Source organism: Peromyscus leucopus, chromosome 4, assembly GCF_004664715.2.
Source record: "Peromyscus leucopus breed LL Stock chromosome 4, UCI_PerLeu_2.1, whole genome shotgun sequence".
NCBI lineage: Eukaryota > Metazoa > Chordata > Mammalia > Rodentia > Cricetidae > Peromyscus > Peromyscus leucopus.
This window is the reverse complement of record NC_051066.1, coordinates 7,694,556-7,714,029: the sequence shown is the minus strand read 5'-3', so window position 1 is coordinate 7,714,029 and position 19,474 is coordinate 7,694,556. Positions and strand designations below refer to the sequence as shown.

Below are 19,474 nucleotides of genomic sequence, written 5' to 3'. Positions count from 1 at the left end.
TACACATAAAACAACAAACTAATCAAAATCGAAAACCACCACCACAAACCACCACAACAAAACCATAACCTATTCAAACTCGTGTAATCCCAGCCAGATCTTGGGAGGTAGAGGCAGGAAGATCAAGAGTTCAGCAGGGTTATCCTCGACTACACAGAGTTTGAGGCAAACCTGTTTCAAAAACAAAAACAAAACCAGCTTCTCAACACCAAACCAAATCACATGAGACTTCATTATCCCATGGGTGCTTCCTTGCCAGTAGTAAATATGGCAGTTTGGCGCCCTCCTCCCTCCCTCAGGTTAACTTAATAGTTGCCAATAGTCAACATGGCCGCCACACTGTGCATCCCTATTGGTCACTGCTCTGAAGGTGGGCGGGAGTTGTTCCACCGAGAGTAGAGCTGCGCTTGCGCAAGTCATTGGCGCCAAGATGGCGATGGAAATGAGGCTTCCTAAGGCTCGCAAACCTCTCAGTGAGAGCCTGGGCCGCGACTCCAAGAAACACTTGGTGGTACCGGGGGACACGATCACCACGGACACAGGATTCATGCGGTACGTGAGGATTTGGGGGGCCCACGGCCTCAGGAGGCGGCTGCAGAGCCCTGCACGTGGCCTGCTGCCCCGGACGCCCGGCTTCCTGTCCCTTGTATCTCAGTTACTGGGGTACCCGGGACACATCCTAGCACCACACTAGCCCCCTCCGTTCCGAGCCTCTTGCTTCTGACTCTCTTCATCTTGGGTGACCCTGTCTCAGCCCTGACTCTCATTTGACCTAGGGCGTCCGAAACTCTTGGGTCCTCAGCCTGAAACAGGAGTTTTGAGCCTTCTTGGGGAGGGAGAACTGGGCGGAGCTGGGAGCAGGACCCTCCTTACAGCCCTCTAAGGGACAGTAGGCCGGTTTGGTCACCTCCCTCAGTGTCACCTCAGCGAGGAGCCCGGTTTTGAAGCAGTGATTTGGGGGGTTTTGAGCCAATACAGTGCTAGATGCACCCAGGTGTACAAACTTATCATGGAAAGGCTAGCGTGTCGTGGTAGTTAGGGCAGAGTACGGAGCCGGACAGCCGCCATCGTTACTGTTATTAGCTGTAGCACCGTGTTAAGGTCGGTATCCCCACCCTGAAGACAGCGGCGACAACAGAGTTGGTAGGGCAGTGAGGATCATGTGAACTGAACAGTAGGGCAGAAAAGCAAATTCGCATTGTATTACCACCACAGATGACTCTGCGTTAGGTAGCCAGTCTCTCCCTTTTGCATGTTTATCTCTCTGTCACTCTGAGACAGGGCCTCACTGTAACACTAGCTGTCCTGGAACTCACTCTGTAGACCACTCTGGCCTGGAAATGAGAGATCCCCCTGCTCCTGCCTCCCAAGTTGTGGACTCAGAGGTGTGACTACCACACCAGGTTCTTCCCTTTTTGGGTACAAATGAGGTTAAAACGTTTATAGCGTTAAGCTTAAGCTTAAGGTTATTGGATGGTAGAACTCTTAGGATTCATTCCTTCGTATTTTCAACATATCTTGTGTGGTTGGGGTACAGAAGTGAAAACCTATGCCCTGGTGGAGTTTACGATCTATCAAGGAGACACAAACAGGAAATGCCATCGGAAAGTTGTAACTGCAGTGGATGAGGGAGGGCAGGGTCCTGTGTTGCCGGAGATCCTGGAGGGAGCTTGTTGGAAGGTGACACCTGAACTGTCCTGTTTAGGATGACGGAGATGTCCACTCTGAGGAGTGCCTCAGGCTCAGGGCAGGAGGAGCCCGTTAGGTTCTTCTAGCTGGGAGAGGTCACCTCCAGTGTAACACGGTATCCTTTCTTTGTGGCCTTGTCTTTCAACAGGGGCCATGGGACATACATGGGGGAAGAGAAGCTCATTGCGTCTGTGGCTGGCTCTGTGGAGAGAGTGAACAAACTGATCTGTGTGAAAGCCTTGAAAACCAGGTGAGGACAAGTGTGGGTTGTACACAGGTCTCTTCCGTCTCCCCCAACTCCACAATCCGTCCTGCTACAGGCCTGCTGTGTTGAATTCAGCTGTGTGTCATAGTTAGCTTCAGCTGCCAGCTTGACACAAATGGAGAGTTACTGGTGAGCAGGAACTAAACTGGAGAATTGACTCCATCAGATTGGCCTGTGGGCATGTCTGTTGGAGGCCCAGTCCATCCCTGGGCCGCCGGTGGGCCTGGGGTGTGTAAGAACACTGGTTGGAGGGCCAGGCACCATGCACGCCTTTAATCACAGCACTCGGGGGAGGCAGAGGCAGGCGGCTCTCTGAGTCCCAGGACAGCCAGGGCTATGTAGAGACCCTGTCTAAGCTGGGGAGTGGGGAGGGGAGGGAATGAATATGCTGGCTAAGCTTGAGCCCGGGCCTAGGAAGGGCGCCAGCTAGTGGTGTTCCTCCATGGTCTCTGCTTCAGTTCTGCCCTCCAGGTTTCTGCTTTGGCATTCCTTGATGATGGAATGTGACCTGTAAGCCAAATAAACCCTTTCCTTCCCAGGACATCCTGAAAGGTAGTAGTGTGAGCTTCAAAGGTTTCCTCATGTCACTTGATCCCTCCAAGCCTCGGGTACTTCCCTTTTCTGCATAGTAAAGAAAATAGCCACGTCAGGATTTTCGTTAGAATTCAGTGACGTGCTACATGTAAAGTACTTAACACAGGGCCAGGTACCTAGAAGCAGCCCATGAAGGTTAGTCCAGAAGGGAGGCCAGTGGGGATGGAGCTGAGTGGTCACAGAGGAGCTCGGGCTGAGCTGGGCAGGTGATCGACATCTCGCCTGGCTGTGATAGCTGGGCTTTGTGTTATTGATCTGGGAAGCTCTTGGAAGGGACTGACCAAAAGAAAGCTGTGATGTGGCTTATGTCTTTTGGGGGGGGGGGTTCGAGACAGGGTTTCTCTGTGTAGCTTTGGTACCTGTCCTGGATCTCACTTTGTAGACCAGGCTGGCCTCGAACTCACAGAGATCCGCCTGGCTCTGCCTCCCGAGTGCCGGGATTAAAGGCGTGCGCCACCACCGCCTGGCTCTGGCTTATGTCTTAATCAACTTGCTGTAGCTGCTATGGACATTGAAGGGGGACGGGGAACTAGACGAGGGAACTGTAGTTATCTAACGAAATGACAAAGCGGTGGGGGCTCGCACGAGGGTGTCAGCACAGCACTGAGGAGGAGGAGTGGCGAGTTCCTCTGTGTACTTTGTTTTCTGAGTGTCTTTCCATGAAAGGGTGTTGGACTTTATTCTTTGGGGTTTTCTCTCTGTAGGAACATTGCTCACTTGCAGTAACTGATGTGTCCAAGGAAAGTTAACAGAATAGAGATGGTTAGTTCCTGTTTTCCAGTCTGGATGTCTTTGCTCACTTGCAGTAACTGATGTGTCCAAGGAAAGTTAACAGAATAGAGATGGTTAGTTCCTGTTTTCCAGTCTGGATGTTTTTGTTTCCTTCATGCATTTTAAGATGCCAGCAGCAGGGTTTGTGCTGAGCTTACCCCAGAGTGGGACAGGAACCAAGGTTGATGTTCTGAGGTTTTGGCTTAAGCATGGGAGGTTGGGGTGGGGGATGAGGGTGGTGGTGGTAAGCACTTACTGACCCGGGATGAATGGGAGAGAGCAGTTGCTGTGGAGAAGGAAAGCAGCTGCTGGCAGGTGAGGGGACCGGGAGTAGAAAGAGACCTAGTCTAATGCCTGGGCTTTAGCAAAGAGCACTTCACCATTGGAATCGATGAGGGGCCAGCAGAGTTCCTGAGTCAGGCAGGTAGCAGGGAGGTGGCAGTTGGAGCCCCATGGATGGTGACCTGTTGCAGAGTCTCCTTTCTCCTCCGTTGCTTGGTGATGAACTCATCCCTATTCACAGGCGAGTACTCCGTGTTTTTAATTTGTCACATAATCAAGCAATCTAAAGGAACGGCTCACAATGAGCAATTTCTTTAAGGATAGCTAATACACAGAGAGATTCTGAAGTCCCCAGGTCTAAACATTGTAGTTACACCTGTTTCCTAAATAAAATACTTACTGAGTCCTATCTGTTTACTCAGTCTCAGACAGTAATTGGTCTGTTCAGCCCGCTGGCTATTGAGCAACCTTCTGCTTTCTCTTGCAGATACAATGGAGAAGTAGGAGACATTGTAGTGGGGAGAATCACAGAGGTAAAGTTGCTGTTTTACCAAGTGAAAGAGGCTGGTGGCTCGGAGATGGGACCTTCATTCTGTGAAATGCTGTATGAAGAAGGTGCCCCTGAGATGCTGCCCTGCATTTTCCATACAGGTTCAACAGAAGAGGTGGAAAGTGGAGACCAATTCCAGGCTGGATTCTGTCTTGCTGCTCTCATCCATGAACCTGCCCGGAGGGGAGCTGGTAAGTGCTTACCTGCCCTGAAACTGTCCAGTTGAGCTGTGGGGCTTTTGCTCTACCATAGAACTCTGCTTTACACCGTCACTGTTTGTCATGGAGTCTGCTACCTTGGTGAACATAGGCTTTTCTCCTGGCCCTGGTCTCCGACATAGGCAGCAACTAGTGTGTGTTAAGACCAGAAACACCCGTGGAGTGGGCTCCCAAGACGGAGCTGGGGAGAAAGGCCCCTGGATCTTGGTGCTTATTTCCTTTTCTTGGTGCATCGGCATTACATAGGGAAGATGTCCATGAAGGACTGGCCTTAGCTTTCTTTTTTTTCTTGCCAGTGCAGGAGTTGGGGTTGAGACAGAGTTTCTCTGTGTAGTCCTGGCTATCTTGAAACTCACTCTGTAGACCAGGCTGGCCTCGAACTCACAGAGATCCACCTGCCTCTGCCTCCCGAGTGCTAGGATTAAAGGTGTGCACCACTGAGCCCCACATGTCTTTAGTTTTCTTTTTTTTTTTAAGATTTATTTATTTACTATGTATACAGCATTATGACTGCAGGCCAGAAGAGGGCACCAGATCTCATTACAGATGGTTGTGAGCCACATTGTGGTTGCTGGGAATTGAACTCAGGACCTCTGGAAGAGAAGTCAGTGCTCTTAACCTCTGAGCCATCTCTCCAGCCCAAGTTTTCTTTTTCTTTCTTTTCTTTTTGTTGTTTTTTGTTTTTGAGACAGGGTTTCTCTGTGTAGCTTTGGAGCCTGTCCTGGATCTCGCTCTGTAGACCAGGCTGGTCTTGAACTCACAGAAATCCACCTGCCTGCCGAGCGCTGGGATTAAAGGCGTGTGCCACCACTGCCCGGCTGTCTTTAGTTTTTGATGACTTGAATGGCATTTGGTTATTCCAGACAGTGATGGTTCAGTGGAGGACAGGAGACAGCTGAGCCATATGGTGGCAGGAGGATGAAGAAACATGGGAGCGGAGTGGTGGTTTCATAGGCGGGCCTCTGGAGTCTGAGTCAGAGGCTAGAGACTCTGAGAAGAAGGGAGATACATGAGCAGACCCAGCCTGGTGGAAGAGTGTGTGTGTGGGGGGAAACAGACTCTGAGCTGCAGAGGGTCTGGGTTAGCTCAGGAGGGTCCCTCTTTGGAGAGCCAGAATCATCTCCCTTGTTCTCCAGCGACTCAGATTCCCTCTTGTCATAGTTCTTCATGTTAACATACCATGGCTTCACAGGCCTCAAGCAAAAGCAGCGATGGAAAGAGCTCTTCCTGAGTGTGAGACTTGTGTCATGTGGTCGTTCTCCTGTGTGTTTCAGAGGAGAAGATCTGCCGAGGACGAGCTGGCCATGAGAGGCTTCTTACAGGAAGGAGACCTCATCAGTGTATCCTGACCTACAGGGCTGCAAGCGTGCTTGTGCTCTGACCAGAGGAAAGGAACCGCAGGGTCTGAGCTGGCTCAGGAGTCCCGGCCTCGGCTGCAGCTTTGCTCTCTCTCCTTAGCTCAGAACGATGCCTTGCTTTGGTAACTTGTGATCCATGGTGCAAGCTAGACACAGTTGCCTTTCTGTCCTTTTTAAGGATATCCCAGGCTGGCTTTGAACTCACTGTGTACCCCAGGCTAGCCTCAAATATGGCATTGCTGTCTCAGCCTCCTGAGTACTGAGATTCAGGCATAGACCATCATTCCTGGCTTGGACCCACATTTCATTTTTTATCTTAAAAAATATTTGATTATATGTTTTTATTTGTTTATGTGTGCGATCACTGCTATTCTGTGCATGTAGAAAGTCAGAGGACAATTTGTACCAGTTGGTTCTTTTCTTCCACCATGTGAATCCTGAGGAATCAAACTCAGGTCACAGGCTTGATGGCAAGTATCTTTACCCAGTGAGCCACCTCCTCAGCCCTCAAGTTTTCTAAATGATATGAACATTTACCCCAGAGAGTAGAAAAGATTGTATCAAGATACCCTTGCCAACCAAGGGGAGAAGTGAGGTCATAGTGATGTCCCCTGGGGTCATGTAAGATGGGCAGGGTGGCCTGTTGGTGGAGGGCAAGCTGGATGCATGCAGATGACAGAGAGGGTTGCCATGGCTGCTGTTGTTCCTTCATCACCTGGGCAGGCGGAGGTCCAGGCAGTGTTCTCGGATGGAGCTGTTTCTCTGCACACAAGGAGCCTGAAATATGGAAAGGTAAGTCAGGCTTGGGAGGCTTCAAGTCCACTTCTTCCTGGCATTGCTGACCTAAAGGCCTGGTAGGAGCTGGGTGTGGTGTCATAGCCCTGTAATCCCAGCCCTCTGGAGGCTGAAGTAGAATTACAGATTGGAAACCAGCCTGGACGACATAGTGAGACAACCTCTCCCTACAACCCCCATCTTAAAAAAGCAACAACACAGAACCCAGTTGATTAGGACTAATGGCTGACTGCTCACAGGGCCTGGGGGAGAGGGGGCTTCTGCTACCTGTGGCAGGACAAAGGGTGATTAATGTCCTAAATCCTTTTCCTCCTGAGGAGCCTGTTCTGGCAGAGCCCCTCTACTTGGGGTTGTGAGGCTCTGTTCCCTCTGGGAGATGTCAACCTGGAATTGAGAGGCTGGCTGCATGTCTGCAGAACCATGTCTGCAGTGCAGTCAACATGGCAGATATTACTGCTAGCAAAGATGGATTTCCCATCCCAGCCTCTAAATGAAATTTGCCTGCTTCTGTGAGCTTTCATTATTGAGGTCACGTATTTTAAAGACAGCATGCTTCCTAGGACACATTAGGGTGTAGTTGTTTCTTGGCTTTTCATTTTCCAAGAGGAACAAAAAGCTGTGTCCGTTAATGAAGTGGCAGCTGTCGCCATGTTCTTGATGTAAGAGGTGTTGTGTGTGTGTGTGTGTGTGGACCTCCACAGCCTGTTGCTCTAGACACTTCTTATTGGTGTGAGGACCTAGAACTGACCAGTCAAGACCAGTCATGGGTTTACTAATCCAGTGAACCACGTCTTATGGGTGGCATGGAAATTTGAGGTTAAGATCCAAACTAGGATCATGGAATGGAACTGTTATGTGGGCAGTGGGGGACTGCTTGCTCATTGGCTCTAGTTTCTGTAATAGCCAGCACACCTGCTCTGGATTAGAAGGCAAAGGGAAGTGACAGAGTATTGACGACCTCTTTCTTTTAATGTGCATGCCATGGCACGTGTGGAGGTCAGAGGATATCTTATAGGAGTTGGTTATCTCCTACTGTGTGGGTTCTGGGGATTGAACTCAGCTTGTCAGGCTTGGCAGCAGGCACCTTTACCACTATCTCATCAGCCTGACTGCCACCTTCTCTGGAATGTGTAAATAGCCATGGGCAGAAATGTTTTCTGCAGAGTGCATGCTCTGTGTGCACTGGGTGACAACAGTACCCATAGGAAGGCCAATGATGAGGTATGTCAGGATGTGTATTCTGTAACCTACTTTGCATTCATCCTCACTTATTGTTTCTTGCTCTTTCTTGTGGGGGAATGGGGTCTTACTAGCTAGCTCAGACAGCCTAGTGAGCCTCTTGCCTCAGCCTCTCAGCTGCTGTGCTTCCCTACCTGGCTTCTGATCCATTTCCTTTTTCCTTTTGTTGTTGTTGTTGTTTTGCCTTGAGACAGGTTTTGTTTAGCCCTGGCTGTCCTGGAACTCACTCTGTAGACCAGGCTGGCCTTGAACTCACAGAGATCTGCCTGTCTCTGGCTCCCAAGTGCTGGGATTAAAGGCGTGCGCCACCATGCCTGCCTTATGGTCTGTCTCTAGCTAGGTCAGGGAGTTTTAGTCCAGGTGTCTCCTTCCCTGGTGAAACGACAGAAGACTCATTTCCACGACTTGCCATGTGGTGCTTCAGTTATTCTGGGTAACAATGGTTTCATCTGGATCTACCCTACACCCGAGCACAAAGATGAGGATGCTGGAGGCTTCACTCCAAACCTGGAGGTGAGTGAGCATCATTGCAGCTGTTGTGTCTGTGTGTGTGTGAGAGAGAGAGAGAGAGAGAGACAGAGACAGACAGAGACAGAGAGATGGGGGGTACCATGTTCCATGACACATGTAGAGGTCAGAGGACAAGCTGTTGATCCATGCATTTCTCTACCTTGTTTGAGAAGGTCTCTGCTAGCTGGCCTATGAGCTTCTGAAGATTTCCTGATGGGTGTGGTAGGATTACAGACTTTTGTGCTCTGCCTAGCTTTTATGTGGGTTTTGGGAGTCTACTCAGCAAGTGCTTTTATTTGCTGAGTCCTGTTTTGACTTTATGTCAATAGTCTTGTGGCACTTAACATGTAGGCTGTGTGTGTGTCCTGAGAACTGCAGTGCTGGGTGATTCTATCGCTGTAGAGCATTGCAAGTGTACTCAAAAGGTGCTGCAGCATTGCAGTGGTTTTGTCTGTGAGCTGCTGTGTGATGCCTCAGTGTGGCTTGTGGTCACTCACCGTCTGGACTGAGGAAACTGCTATGCTCTGAATGAGTCTGAGCTAGAGTGTTCATGAGCACCTGATTGACCTGTCTTCCCTGAAGAAATGACTCAGTGGCTACCCTGAGCTTTGTGACGGTGGCAAAGTTACAGGGTAATAGCCAGAGAGCCACTGAAGAAGCAGCAGAGGGTCGGGGAGTGGCTCAGGTGGTAAGCCTTGTAAGCATGAGGACCTGAATTCAAACCCCAGAAGCCAGGTACAAATGCTGGATATGTTGGTGCATGTGTAACCCCAGTGCTGTGTGTGTGTGTGTGTGTGTAACGGCAGGAGGATTCCTGGGGCTTGCCTGTCAGCCAGTGTGCAAAAAGATTATCCCAACACCAGGGTGGCATGGAGTTTCGTGTTGGAAATTAGTGTGATTTCTCTCTTCTGGGGCTTCTAGGGCTGTTGGCTTATTTGGATCCTGTATGTGTTCTTTTCCCTTCCCCTTTGTGTCTGTGTAGCCGGTAGCCCTTAGTGATCGAGAGGTGATTTCCCGGCTTCGGAACTGCATAGTTTTGCTGGTAACTCAGCGGATGATGCTGTATGACACTAGCATCCTGTACTGCTACGAGGCTTCCCTTGCACATCAGGTACTCCACCCAGACTCCCCGTGTGTGTGTGTGTGTGTGTGTGTGTGTGTGTGTGTGTGTGTGTGTGTATGTGTATGTATGTGTGAGTGAGTGTGAGTGTGAGCTGCTCCCTTGTTCCTTCAGCATTACACTTTCCTTCACATACCCCATGGCAGGAACTAGCCTGGAGACAACCTTAATGAGTCCCTGCCATGTTTCCTGAGATACTTCTAGTATTGCTATAGATTTGGTATAGGAGGGAGGTGTAGGTAGGATATTTTTATGACAATAGCATTCCACACTTGATCTTGCCTGTTCCAAAATCCACCCATCTTCCTGATGTGTTTTCAAATAAGTAGAAAGATTTTTTTTCTTGACTTAAATAAAAAAAAAAAATAATAATAATAAATTTTGTGTGTGTGGGTGTTTTGCCTGCATGTGTGTAAGTTCGTGTACCATGTGCACACCTGGTGCCTGTGGAGGCCAGAAGAGAGTGTCAGATTCAGATCCCCTGCAACTGGAGTTACCATCAACTGCCATGTGGGTGCTGGGAACTGAACCAGAGTTTTCTGAAAGAGCAGCAAGTGTACTTAACCACTGAGCTACCTCTCCAGCCCCTCAGGCATCTTCTGATGAGTGACTGAACTGTGTTTCTGTCAGCTGTCCCAGGGCACTTTGCTGGCTTGCATTTTAAGCTGGGTCTAGAGCTGGAACAGTGTCCTTGCAGCCTGATGGAATGCAGCCTGCAGACAGTGTTAGCCAGGCTTCCTTGCCTCATTTTAGTTGACTTAATGTTCTACTTATGGTTTTTTCTGAATGAACACATACCTTTTTCTGTTTTCCTTCAGATTAAAGATATCTTAAAGCCAGAAGTAATGGAGGAGATCATGCTAGAAACACGCCAGAGGCTTTTGGAACAGGAGGGGTGAGGCCAGGTGCTGAAGGATGGGACCGTGTGACTCTGGAGCAGCCTCTCTGGGAGGAGGAAGAGTCTGCTGTGTGGTCAGTCTTCACCACACGTGGCCCAGGGAGGATCTGACAAACACATTCCTCACCTGCAGCGGCGCAGCAGGGCCAGGCCTGCTCTTTCCTGTTCTGAGACAAAGCCAGGGTGGAAGTGAATGATGGCTTTGGACACTCGGGTCCCTTTCAGAGCACTGTGTCCCAGCATGATGATGTATCTTGGAGAATCCATGTTTTACAGTCATACCACATAACACCCCATGAAACTGTTCCAGTAGAAAACATGCTGGGCTGGGGATATAGCTTGGGTGAAGCACTTTCCTAACATGTGAAAGGCTCCAGGTTCAATTTCCAGCCCTACAGCCACCCAGAGAAAAGAAAACCAAAGAAAAAGAAAAACCATGCAGTGCCAGCGGAATGGTCTGTTTTGACTTCCATTCCATCTCCTTTAATGCAGAAGTGTGTAGTTGAAGAAGAGGTGGTAGGGTTAGGCCAGCGGTCGGATGGATAGAAGAATAAAATGAACCAGCCTTTGTTGGAATCTGTCCCTACTGTGTGTCCTGGTGACAGGGTAAGGGGTCTCCACCTTCTCCCTGGGCTTCCTTCCCCGTGTGAGCTGCTCCTGTTTCTCTAGCATCTCAGGTCCTTCAACATGTCCACCAGCAGGAACTGGCCTGGAGGCCTTAAGAAGGCCTGAGATGTTCCCTGAGATAGTGGCAGTGTTCTCTGTAGTGCCTGTCCTGCCTGAAGGTGGTTTTTAAGAGCTGAACCATTGCCAATAACTGAGAGAATGAGTGTTCTGGGCCCACAGTACTTTTTGATGCTCTGACCAAAACCAAAATGGAGCTGTGAAGCCAAGCTGTTGCCTTATGTAATTGATGTGGTGATGTATTAACTTCAGAAAGATGGAAAGTTAGAAGAAACAAGAATCAAGTCCTCAGTGTAGAGTGCCAGTTGCTATGCTTTGTTTTTCTTATGACTGTTGAAAAATGGGTACCCTGGTCCAGCATGGTGATTCACATGGAGGCAGAGGCGGGAGGTGAGGCCAACCTGGGTTATACAGTGAGACTAACTCACTACACAAAACTAATTTTGTACCTGATTTACATTTTTTCCCACTTACTTTGTATATATTTTTGTGTGTGAGTGTGAGTACATGCATGTGGAAATCAGAACCACTTGTAGGAGTCAATTCTCTCCTATTGTGTGTTCGAGGGGTCAAACTGAGGTCACCAGGCTTGGCAACAAGCACCCTTACCCACTGAGTCAAAACTGGCCCAAAACATTTGTGTATTTTTTTTGCCAGAGCTAAGGATGGAACCTAGGGTCTTGTGTTTATTACTAGGCAAGGACATCTCTGAGCAGTGGCTTGTTTGGATACTGGGTATGGTGGCAAACACCTTTCATCCCAGTACTCTTGAGGCAGAAGCAGGTTGATTTCTGAGTTCAAGGCCAGCCTGGTCTACACAGCCAAGGTTACATAGAGATCCCATCTCAAAAAACCAAAACAACAAATTCTTTGGGAATTTCATAAATGTATAATATGTATTTTGATCATATCCACCCCCCACTTTCCCAGCCTCCAACTCCTGGACCCTCTGTCTGTTGGTCTTTCTTGCCCTCCCTCTCTCTTCCTTTTTTGAGACAGGCTATTTCTTTCTGTGTAGCCCTGGCTGTCCTGGAACTCACTATGTTGACCAAGCTGGTCTCAAACTCACAGAGATGCATCGGCCTCTGCTGAGTGCTGGAATTAAAGATGTGCCGGACTCCTTTTTAAAAAATTTTAAATAACCTACTGAGTCTAGTTCGTGCTGCCCATCTGCCCGGAGTACGGTCCATCCTGGTGGCAGCAGCTTGAGGTGGCTGGTCACATGGTGTCCACATTTGAACAGATGAGTGCCGGTGCTCGGCTGGCCCACTTCCTCCTTTGTATCTAGCCCAAATTCAACGCAGTGAAACGCTGCTGCACACAATTGGTTCTTCCACCTCTACCCAATCTAGAAGCTTGCTGGTAGAACTTCCAGAGGTCTTTTTCCAAGGTGACTCTAAATCCTATCAAGTGGACAATCAAGATTAACTGTCACATGGTATCATCAGTAGACAACTGTGTTTCTGAGGCAGCCATAGATGATAACTTTTAGTTTTTATCTTGTGCTACCAGAGATAACTGAATTTCCTGTATCTGTACTGCCACTTCAGGTGGGCTCACCTATCTCAAATTTCCCAGGTCGTTCACCTCTTCTTTTCCATTTATTTATTTATCTAGAGACAGGGTTTTTCTGTATTGCCCTGGCTGTTCTAGAACTAGCTCTGTAGACCAGGCAAACTCTCAGAAATCTGCCTGCCTCTGTCTCCAGGGTGCTGGGATTAAAGGTGTGCACCACTACTGCTTGGCGGTTGTTCACCCCTCTTAAGGGGATGGGAATGGGAGCCTAAGTCCCACTCAAGATCATTTGTCCTCACCTGTTTTCTCCCAAGCTGCTGGGCATGCTTTTTCAGTGACTTTCCGGGCAGTTCAGTAGAGAGGTCCAAAAGCATCTTCAGCTGGGGATGTGCTTTCTGTGGCCCACCAGAGGGCGCCCGTGGTAAGTGTAACTGTACAGTAGGTGTACGAAGCAGCTGAAGTTTTGTTACCGAGCTTTGCTTTATGAAAGTAAGGACCAAGTTAGACTGAGTTGAACCACTTTTAATAAAAGTTCTCTGAGCCGTACAGGATGCATCAGACATTGGTTTTAACATCCTATCAGATACTTGCTGGGCTTTCCACCCTGAGCTTGAACCCTTAAAAGTCTTCTAGTGTTAAAAAGTAGTGCATCTTGCTTGTTTTTCATGGTGCTTCTTAGGCAGTTGGCTGTATCAAGATGAAGCTGAATATTTCCTTCCCTGCCACTGGCTGTGAGAAACTCATTGGAGTCGATGATAAATACAGGCTTCATACTTTCTAGAAGTACGTGGCCACAGAAGAGCTGCTGCATGAAGAGGGGAGGGTTATATGGTCAGAGTCAGTGGTGGGAACAAGAAACAAGGTTCTCCCATGAAGCAAGGCCTCTTGACCCATGGCACAGTGTGCCTGCTGTAGAGTAAGGGGCATTCCTGTTATAGACCAGGGAGAACTGAAGAGAGGATGTGGATGGCAACCTGAGTGTTTTCGACTTGATTACTGTAAGAGAAAAAGAGAAGGATATTCATGGACTGACTGACTGTGTCTTGGCTGTTGGAACCCAAAAGAGCTAGCAGAATCTGAAAGCTTTTTAGTCTCTGGAAAGAAGATGTCCACTGTTGTCAGAAAGCCCTAGATGACGGGAAGCCCAGAACCAAAGCACCCACTCAGCATCTCGTTCCTCCACTGTTCTGCAGCACAGGTGTTGGTATAGTGCTCTGAAGAAACAGCACACTAAGGAAAACAAGGAGGCTACAGAACATGTTAAACTGGCCAAGAGACTAAGAAAACAGCGAAGACACCAGGAACAAACTGTCAGCAGATGTAGGCTGTCTCAGTGGGAGCTTCTGAGTCCAGTCAAAAAGAAGTCTTTAAGAGTAACAAATAAATTATCCAGAAAGTAGTGCATCTCTGGGAAGAAAACCTCAGATGACTAGAGCTTATCTGGAAGGAAACTGCTGGTCTGGAAGAAGGCTGCAGCGTCACTGCAGGTGCTGACCCTGCTGTGAGGACAGTGAGGCAGAGCTGAGCTGTGAAACCAAGGTCAAGTTGGACCTCAAGATGACCAGAAACAATAAGGAGCAATGCCCTCCCTCTGCTTTTAGGTGAGGAAAGCAATCTAGGGAACTAAATGAAGAGCAGATCTCAGTTTTAGCAAGGCACTAAAGCCATGTATGAGCCCAGGTTGAATCAACCATGAAGGGCTATGGATCCAGGAGCGTAGTTTGTGGCTTTGAGACTGATTTTGTACATAAATGTGTATGGGTATTTTGCCTGTGTATATGTCTGTGTGCCACATGATGTGCCAGGTATCTTCTAAGGCCAGAAAGGGCATCAGATGCCCTGGAACTCGAGTTACAGCTGGTTGTGAGTTGCCATGTGGGTGGTGGGAATTGAACCTGGGTCCTCTGAATGCAGCCAATGCATTAACCACTGAGCCATCTCTCCAGCTCCAAGTTTTGTTTGGACCACTGTTTTGCTGCCTGCCTGCCTGTTCCTCTTTGTATTCCTTGAGTAAGATGGCAGCTTCCCTCAGTGCTGTCCGTCAGCACCAGGAATGGGTGCTTAGTATACGTGTTAGTTGCTAGGACTGGGGATGTAGACGCTTTGGTAGGATGCTCACCTAGCATTCTTGAGCCCTGGGTCCCATCCCTAGCATGGCTTGAACCAGTTTTAGTGGCGCATACCTGTAACCCTGACACTTGAGAGGTGGTTGCAGAGAGATCAGAAGTACAAAAGAACTCAGCTACATAGAAAGTTTGAGGGCAGCCTGGGCTAAAAATCCTGTCTCAAAAGCAAAAACCAACGAATGTTGGTTCAAGAAATATTTATTGAAGAGTTGCAATTCAAGGTGGCTCAGTCATCAAGAGCACTTACTACTTTTGCAGAGGGTCTGGGTTTGGTTTCCAGCTCACAACCATGTCTTCCACTCTATCCAGCTCCAGGGGCTCTGGTGCTCTTTGGCCTCTGTTGGCAATAGGCACAACAGTGGTGCACATAAACTCATGCATGCACACACAACACACAAATACAAATCAATCTCTTAAAAAGTTATGATTTAGTTGTTCAGTTTAAAGTTCAACCAGAGAATGAAGAATGTGGGTGGGGAAAGGAAATGGTTAAAGCATGACTAGGAATTAAAAAGTAGACTCTTCAGAGAGAAAAAAGCAGTGATTAGGACGAGAATGGGTCAGTGAGGGGACAAAGGCATCTGAAGACTGGCAGTGCAGACAGAAGGAAGTTTAACAGCCAAACTCACAATAAAAACAAGGCGACGGTAAGATTATTCTGTGAGAGCCGGATGGTGGTGGCGGTGGCCTTTAATCCCAATACTCAGAGGCAGAGCCAGGTGGATTTCTGTGAGTTCAAGGCTAGCCTGATCTATAGGGTGAGTTCAAGGAAAGGTGCAAAACTACACAGAGAAATGCTGTCTCGAAAAACAAAAACAAAACAAAAAAAACCAACCCACTAAGATTATTCTGTGAGGGACAAAAGTTCACTCACTAGGATTTATAGATTCCACTTGTAAATCTGGGCACAAGATTTCTTCTCATTGACTGTTTCAAGTGACAAGCCATTTTCTTCCCCACCTCCCTTTGTTTCTTTAAATGCAGGGTCTCACTATGTTGCTCAAGCTGGTCTGGAACTTTATATAGGTCAGGCCAGCCTTGAACTCAGAGATCTGAATGCTGAGGTTAAAGGTGTGTGCCTCTTGAAATGCCATTTAAAAAAAAAAAAAAAAGACAAGTACGACTTCTTAACCTGGCAGACGATTTCTAAAATGCTTAGCTGGACAAATATCTCTGCAGCATTCCCAAACATCCACAGTGACATCTGAAAACTGGACATTAGCTCAGCTGTTACTGGTAGTGAACACTGCAGTAGAAAAGGCATGCTTCTGAGCAAGAGGTAGCAACCTTTAAGTGACACTTCCATCCCAGCTATGAATGCTTTCCCATCTGTGTAGTGGGAACAGCATTTCATGCCTTGATGGGTAAAAGGACGGGTAAAGCATTTTATGTAAAAGTGCAGACTGAGTGCTGTGATGAGTGGGTCCCTTTAGAAATGGATCCAGGTGCTGGGGCGGTGGTGACGCACGACTTTAATTCCAGCACTCGGTACGCAGAGGTAGGAGGATTGTTCCGGGCCATCCTGGTCTACGGAGTGAGTTCCAGGACAGACAGGGCAATATAGAAAAACCATGTCTCGAAAAACCAAAAAGAAATAGGACCAGGTAATAGGAACAGTGGAGACTAGTGGGGCCTGAAGATGAATGTTCACGGGTGTAGAGTAGTTTCACAGGCTTTTGAGATTTGATAACCTGGACAATTTTCGCCTTAGAATTTGTGTTTTTGTTTTGTTTTGTTTGTTCGTTTTTTTTTTTTTTTTTTTTTTTTTTTTGAGACAGGGTTTCTCTATAGCTTTGGAGCCTGTCCTGGAACTCGCTTTGTAGCCCAGGCTGGCCTCGATCGCCTTAGGATTTGTGAGAATGCATGTCTCACTGTGAAATGTCATGGTAAGGATTCATACTCGTGCAAACATACGAGTTCAGGATCGCGCCTGGTATACCTTGAACAAACACTTTCTTCAACTTCTTCCTATCTCAAAGCATCATGACGCCTGCTTTCTCAATGCTTCTTCCCAGGTTCCCATATTTATTCTTTTTCCAAGTGATGAGGATGTAACGCACTGGTCATCTTGGTTTCTAGGAGCAAGCCAAAGTTTCTCCCCTAACGAGGCTCAAAGAAGTAATCCGACTCCGGTTCTGGAAAACTCCAATCCGTAGTTTCCCTCTGGCTCTGAATCTCCCGCGGCCTCGCAATCCGAGCAGTAAGATGTTGGCTGACCAGAGTCCACCGGCTCCCAGGGGGCGGGACCAGCTCTCCAGCTATAGGAGCGGGAGGCTAGGGCCTCGGCGAGCAGCCCATGGGCGCCAGGACCACAAGTCCCAACATGCCTCGCGGCAGCACCGACCACGATTAGCTGGCCGCTTCAGCCCTCCACAGCCAATTGGATGGCGGTGAGGGGGGGCTGGCTCCAGTTATCGGGAGACCAGTGGTCATGCAGAGGAGGCGGGCGCTTCCTTATCGCTCACCTTGAGCTCAGAAAACCTACCTTTAAAAGGTCGTGCGGAGCCGGCCTGTCGCGGGCAGAGAGGCGGGAGCCCGAAGGAGCGGCGCCGTGGAGGGGAGGGCGCCGGCGGCCCGTCGGACCGCGCGCAGGGTGTTCCGGCGCCGCTGGGGGCGGGCCCGGGGGCGGGGCCTGCCCTCGTTGTGGAGCTGCTCGTAATCCATCATGGCGGCCTCGGGGGTCGGTGTCCATCCCTGAGAGGCGCCGGACCTGGAGCCGGTTGCAGGGTCCTGCGGCTAAGGGACCCTTCCGCGGCACACGCCTCACTGGCTGGAGAAGCCGGGCCCCTCGGCAGAGTCGGGGATGTGACTGCTCGGCGGCGGCGGCAGAGTCCGGGGCCGGGGGAGGGGTGTCTCGGGTAGACCCCTAGCTCGGGGCAGCTGAGGCGCCGGGCCTCCTCCCCTGTGGCCGCCTCCCGGTTCGGGGCCGCGGGAGTCCTTCGCCCCTCACAGTTCTGCTCTGGCTCTGGGACCCCCGGGGTGGTCTCAGTTTCAACCTACCTGGGACACTCAGTTTCCTGAGGCGTGGAGGAGCGTCGGCCCCGAGTAAGCTGCCCGCGCCCCGCCTGGGGAAGTCTCTCTTTCACCCCGAGGCCGCCCTTCGCTCGATTCCAACCCCAAGTTTGGCCACGGAGCCCCCCATTCAAATCATCTCCCTGCTGTCAAGCCATCTCCACGGTCCTCCCAGATTGCTTCCGCCGGCCTCCGATGTCCTGACTTCTTCCAATGTCACCTACAGCCCCATTGGTCTCAGTGCAGCCCAAAACTTTAATGCAAAGGAAAAGTCTGGATTGGTTTCACAGGCCTTTTAAAAAGCGGACTTAAAAGTTGCTGGTCATGCATTCCTTCTCGGCGGAGTGGAGAGCAAGCTCTGGTTGAGATCTGTGTGACCCGTGTCATTTTCCGGAGAGCAGGGTAGGGAAGAGAGAGCGGCAGGAAATTTGTGGGAGAGACAGATTGGTGACTTCCACAGGGAAAGTTGTAGAGAAGCATCCAAGACGTTCAACGATTCCAGCACGCTGAGGAGTTGAAATGACTCTTAGTACGGTTGACCCTTCTCACACTTCCCTGTGAATATTTCTATCTAAAATTTTCCTCTTTCAAGGAAACTGTTCTTCAGCCCTCAAAATAGAGTCAAGAAGCTTTTGGGTAGCGTTGTGATTACATGGCTTCAAATTAATTAACTTGGAAAAGAATTCCAGACTCCGGTTTACATGTATGAACCTCAAACCCAGTTTCCCTTTCTCATGGAAGTTGTCTTTCTGTGATTGACCCCAGTTACTGGCGTGGGACCATTCTGGAAGATCTTGAACCCTCTTCTGGAAAGGGGTGCCTATCATTGCTTTATGGGGCAGCAGCCTGGAAAAGTTCTTGGGGACCAAAGAAGGCCTAGTTTGCCCGCCCTGCATTTTATCAAGGGGTCAGGGAAGAGGGACTCATCGCGGCACGGGGGTCCACACTGCAACGTGTTTGTGGAACATGGTGAGTGCCTGCCAGGTTTCTGAGCTTTGTTTTTCCTTGAGCATCAAAGGACTTCCTGAAACAGGGTCAACTCCTGCTAGCTCTGCCACTGTAGTTAGTAGTTCCTGGTGGAGCAGTTCTTTGCACGAGAAAATTATGACTGTACTCAGTCTGCTTGAGTTGCTGTTTCTAGCCTGAGCCCACTTCTGGTTCATTGTTGACCCGGGGTCTGCATTCTGTGGGGGAGGGGACTGGACTTAGTTGGCTTTGAAGCATCCATCGTTCTTCTTATCTGCTCTCACCAAGAGTTGGGACTCTACCGTTGTGAATGGAATTTTTTTTTTTTTTTTTGGTTGTTTTTTGTTGTTTGGTTTTTCCAAGATGGGGTTTCTCAGTGTAACAGTCCTGGCTGTCCTGGAACTCACTTTGTAGACCAGGCTGGCCTTGAACTCACAGAGATCTGCCTGCCTCTGCCTCCCAAGTAAGTGCTGGGGCTAAAGGTGTGCGCCACCACTGCCAGGCAGGCATGGATTTTTCTTATTCTGCCTGTCTGTGGAGCACTTGTATCATATCGTCAAAGTGGTTTGTGTACTGAAAGGTTCAAACAGAACCTAATTGATACTATCTTTTGACCTTCTCAATTGTGAGCAGGACTTGAAAATTCTTGCTTTGGAGCAAGGTGGGAAAAGTTGAGTGTGGAAGCAGTATGCCCCGCTGAACTGAGGATTGTTACTTTTTCTAAGGAATAGCCCTGTCCTCATTGATGGAGCTTTCTTCACCCTCCTCTCTCCCTGCTTAGTTGGCTTTGGCATTTTTATGAACCTAATTGGTTCATAATGCTGACAGTATATGTTGTTGGCTAACAGTTAAGGTCAGGTTAGACTAATGTATTGCAGAGGC

The 19,474-nt window shown here is 49.1% G+C and overlaps 2 protein-coding genes across 2 annotated transcripts in view; both read left to right on the top strand.

Moving 5' to 3' along the window:
- The first annotated feature begins 395 nt into the window (after positions 1–395).
- Positions 396–11,269, top strand: Exosc2 (exosome component 2). The gene is made up of 9 exons (XM_028884660.2): positions 396–552; positions 1,838–1,939; positions 4,089–4,134; positions 4,253–4,342; positions 5,644–5,709; positions 6,451–6,519; positions 8,098–8,274; positions 9,254–9,382; positions 10,210–11,269. The coding sequence occupies exons 1-9, from the start codon at positions 431–433 to the stop codon at positions 10,288–10,290; spliced, it is 882 nt and encodes a 293-aa protein (XP_028740493.1). The 5' UTR covers positions 396–430; the 3' UTR covers positions 10,291–11,269.
- A 6,027-nt stretch (positions 11,270–17,296) lies between these two features.
- The window catches only part of Abl1 (ABL proto-oncogene 1, non-receptor tyrosine kinase), a 122,143-nt gene continuing 119,965 nt past the window's right edge, over positions 17,297–19,474 (top strand). Inside the window, exon 1 of the mRNA XM_028884661.2 lies at positions 17,297–18,595. Coding sequence (XP_028740494.1) covers positions 18,460–18,595 — 136 coding nt within the window. The 5' untranslated portion in view covers positions 17,297–18,459. The remainder of the gene's footprint in view (positions 18,596–19,474) is intronic.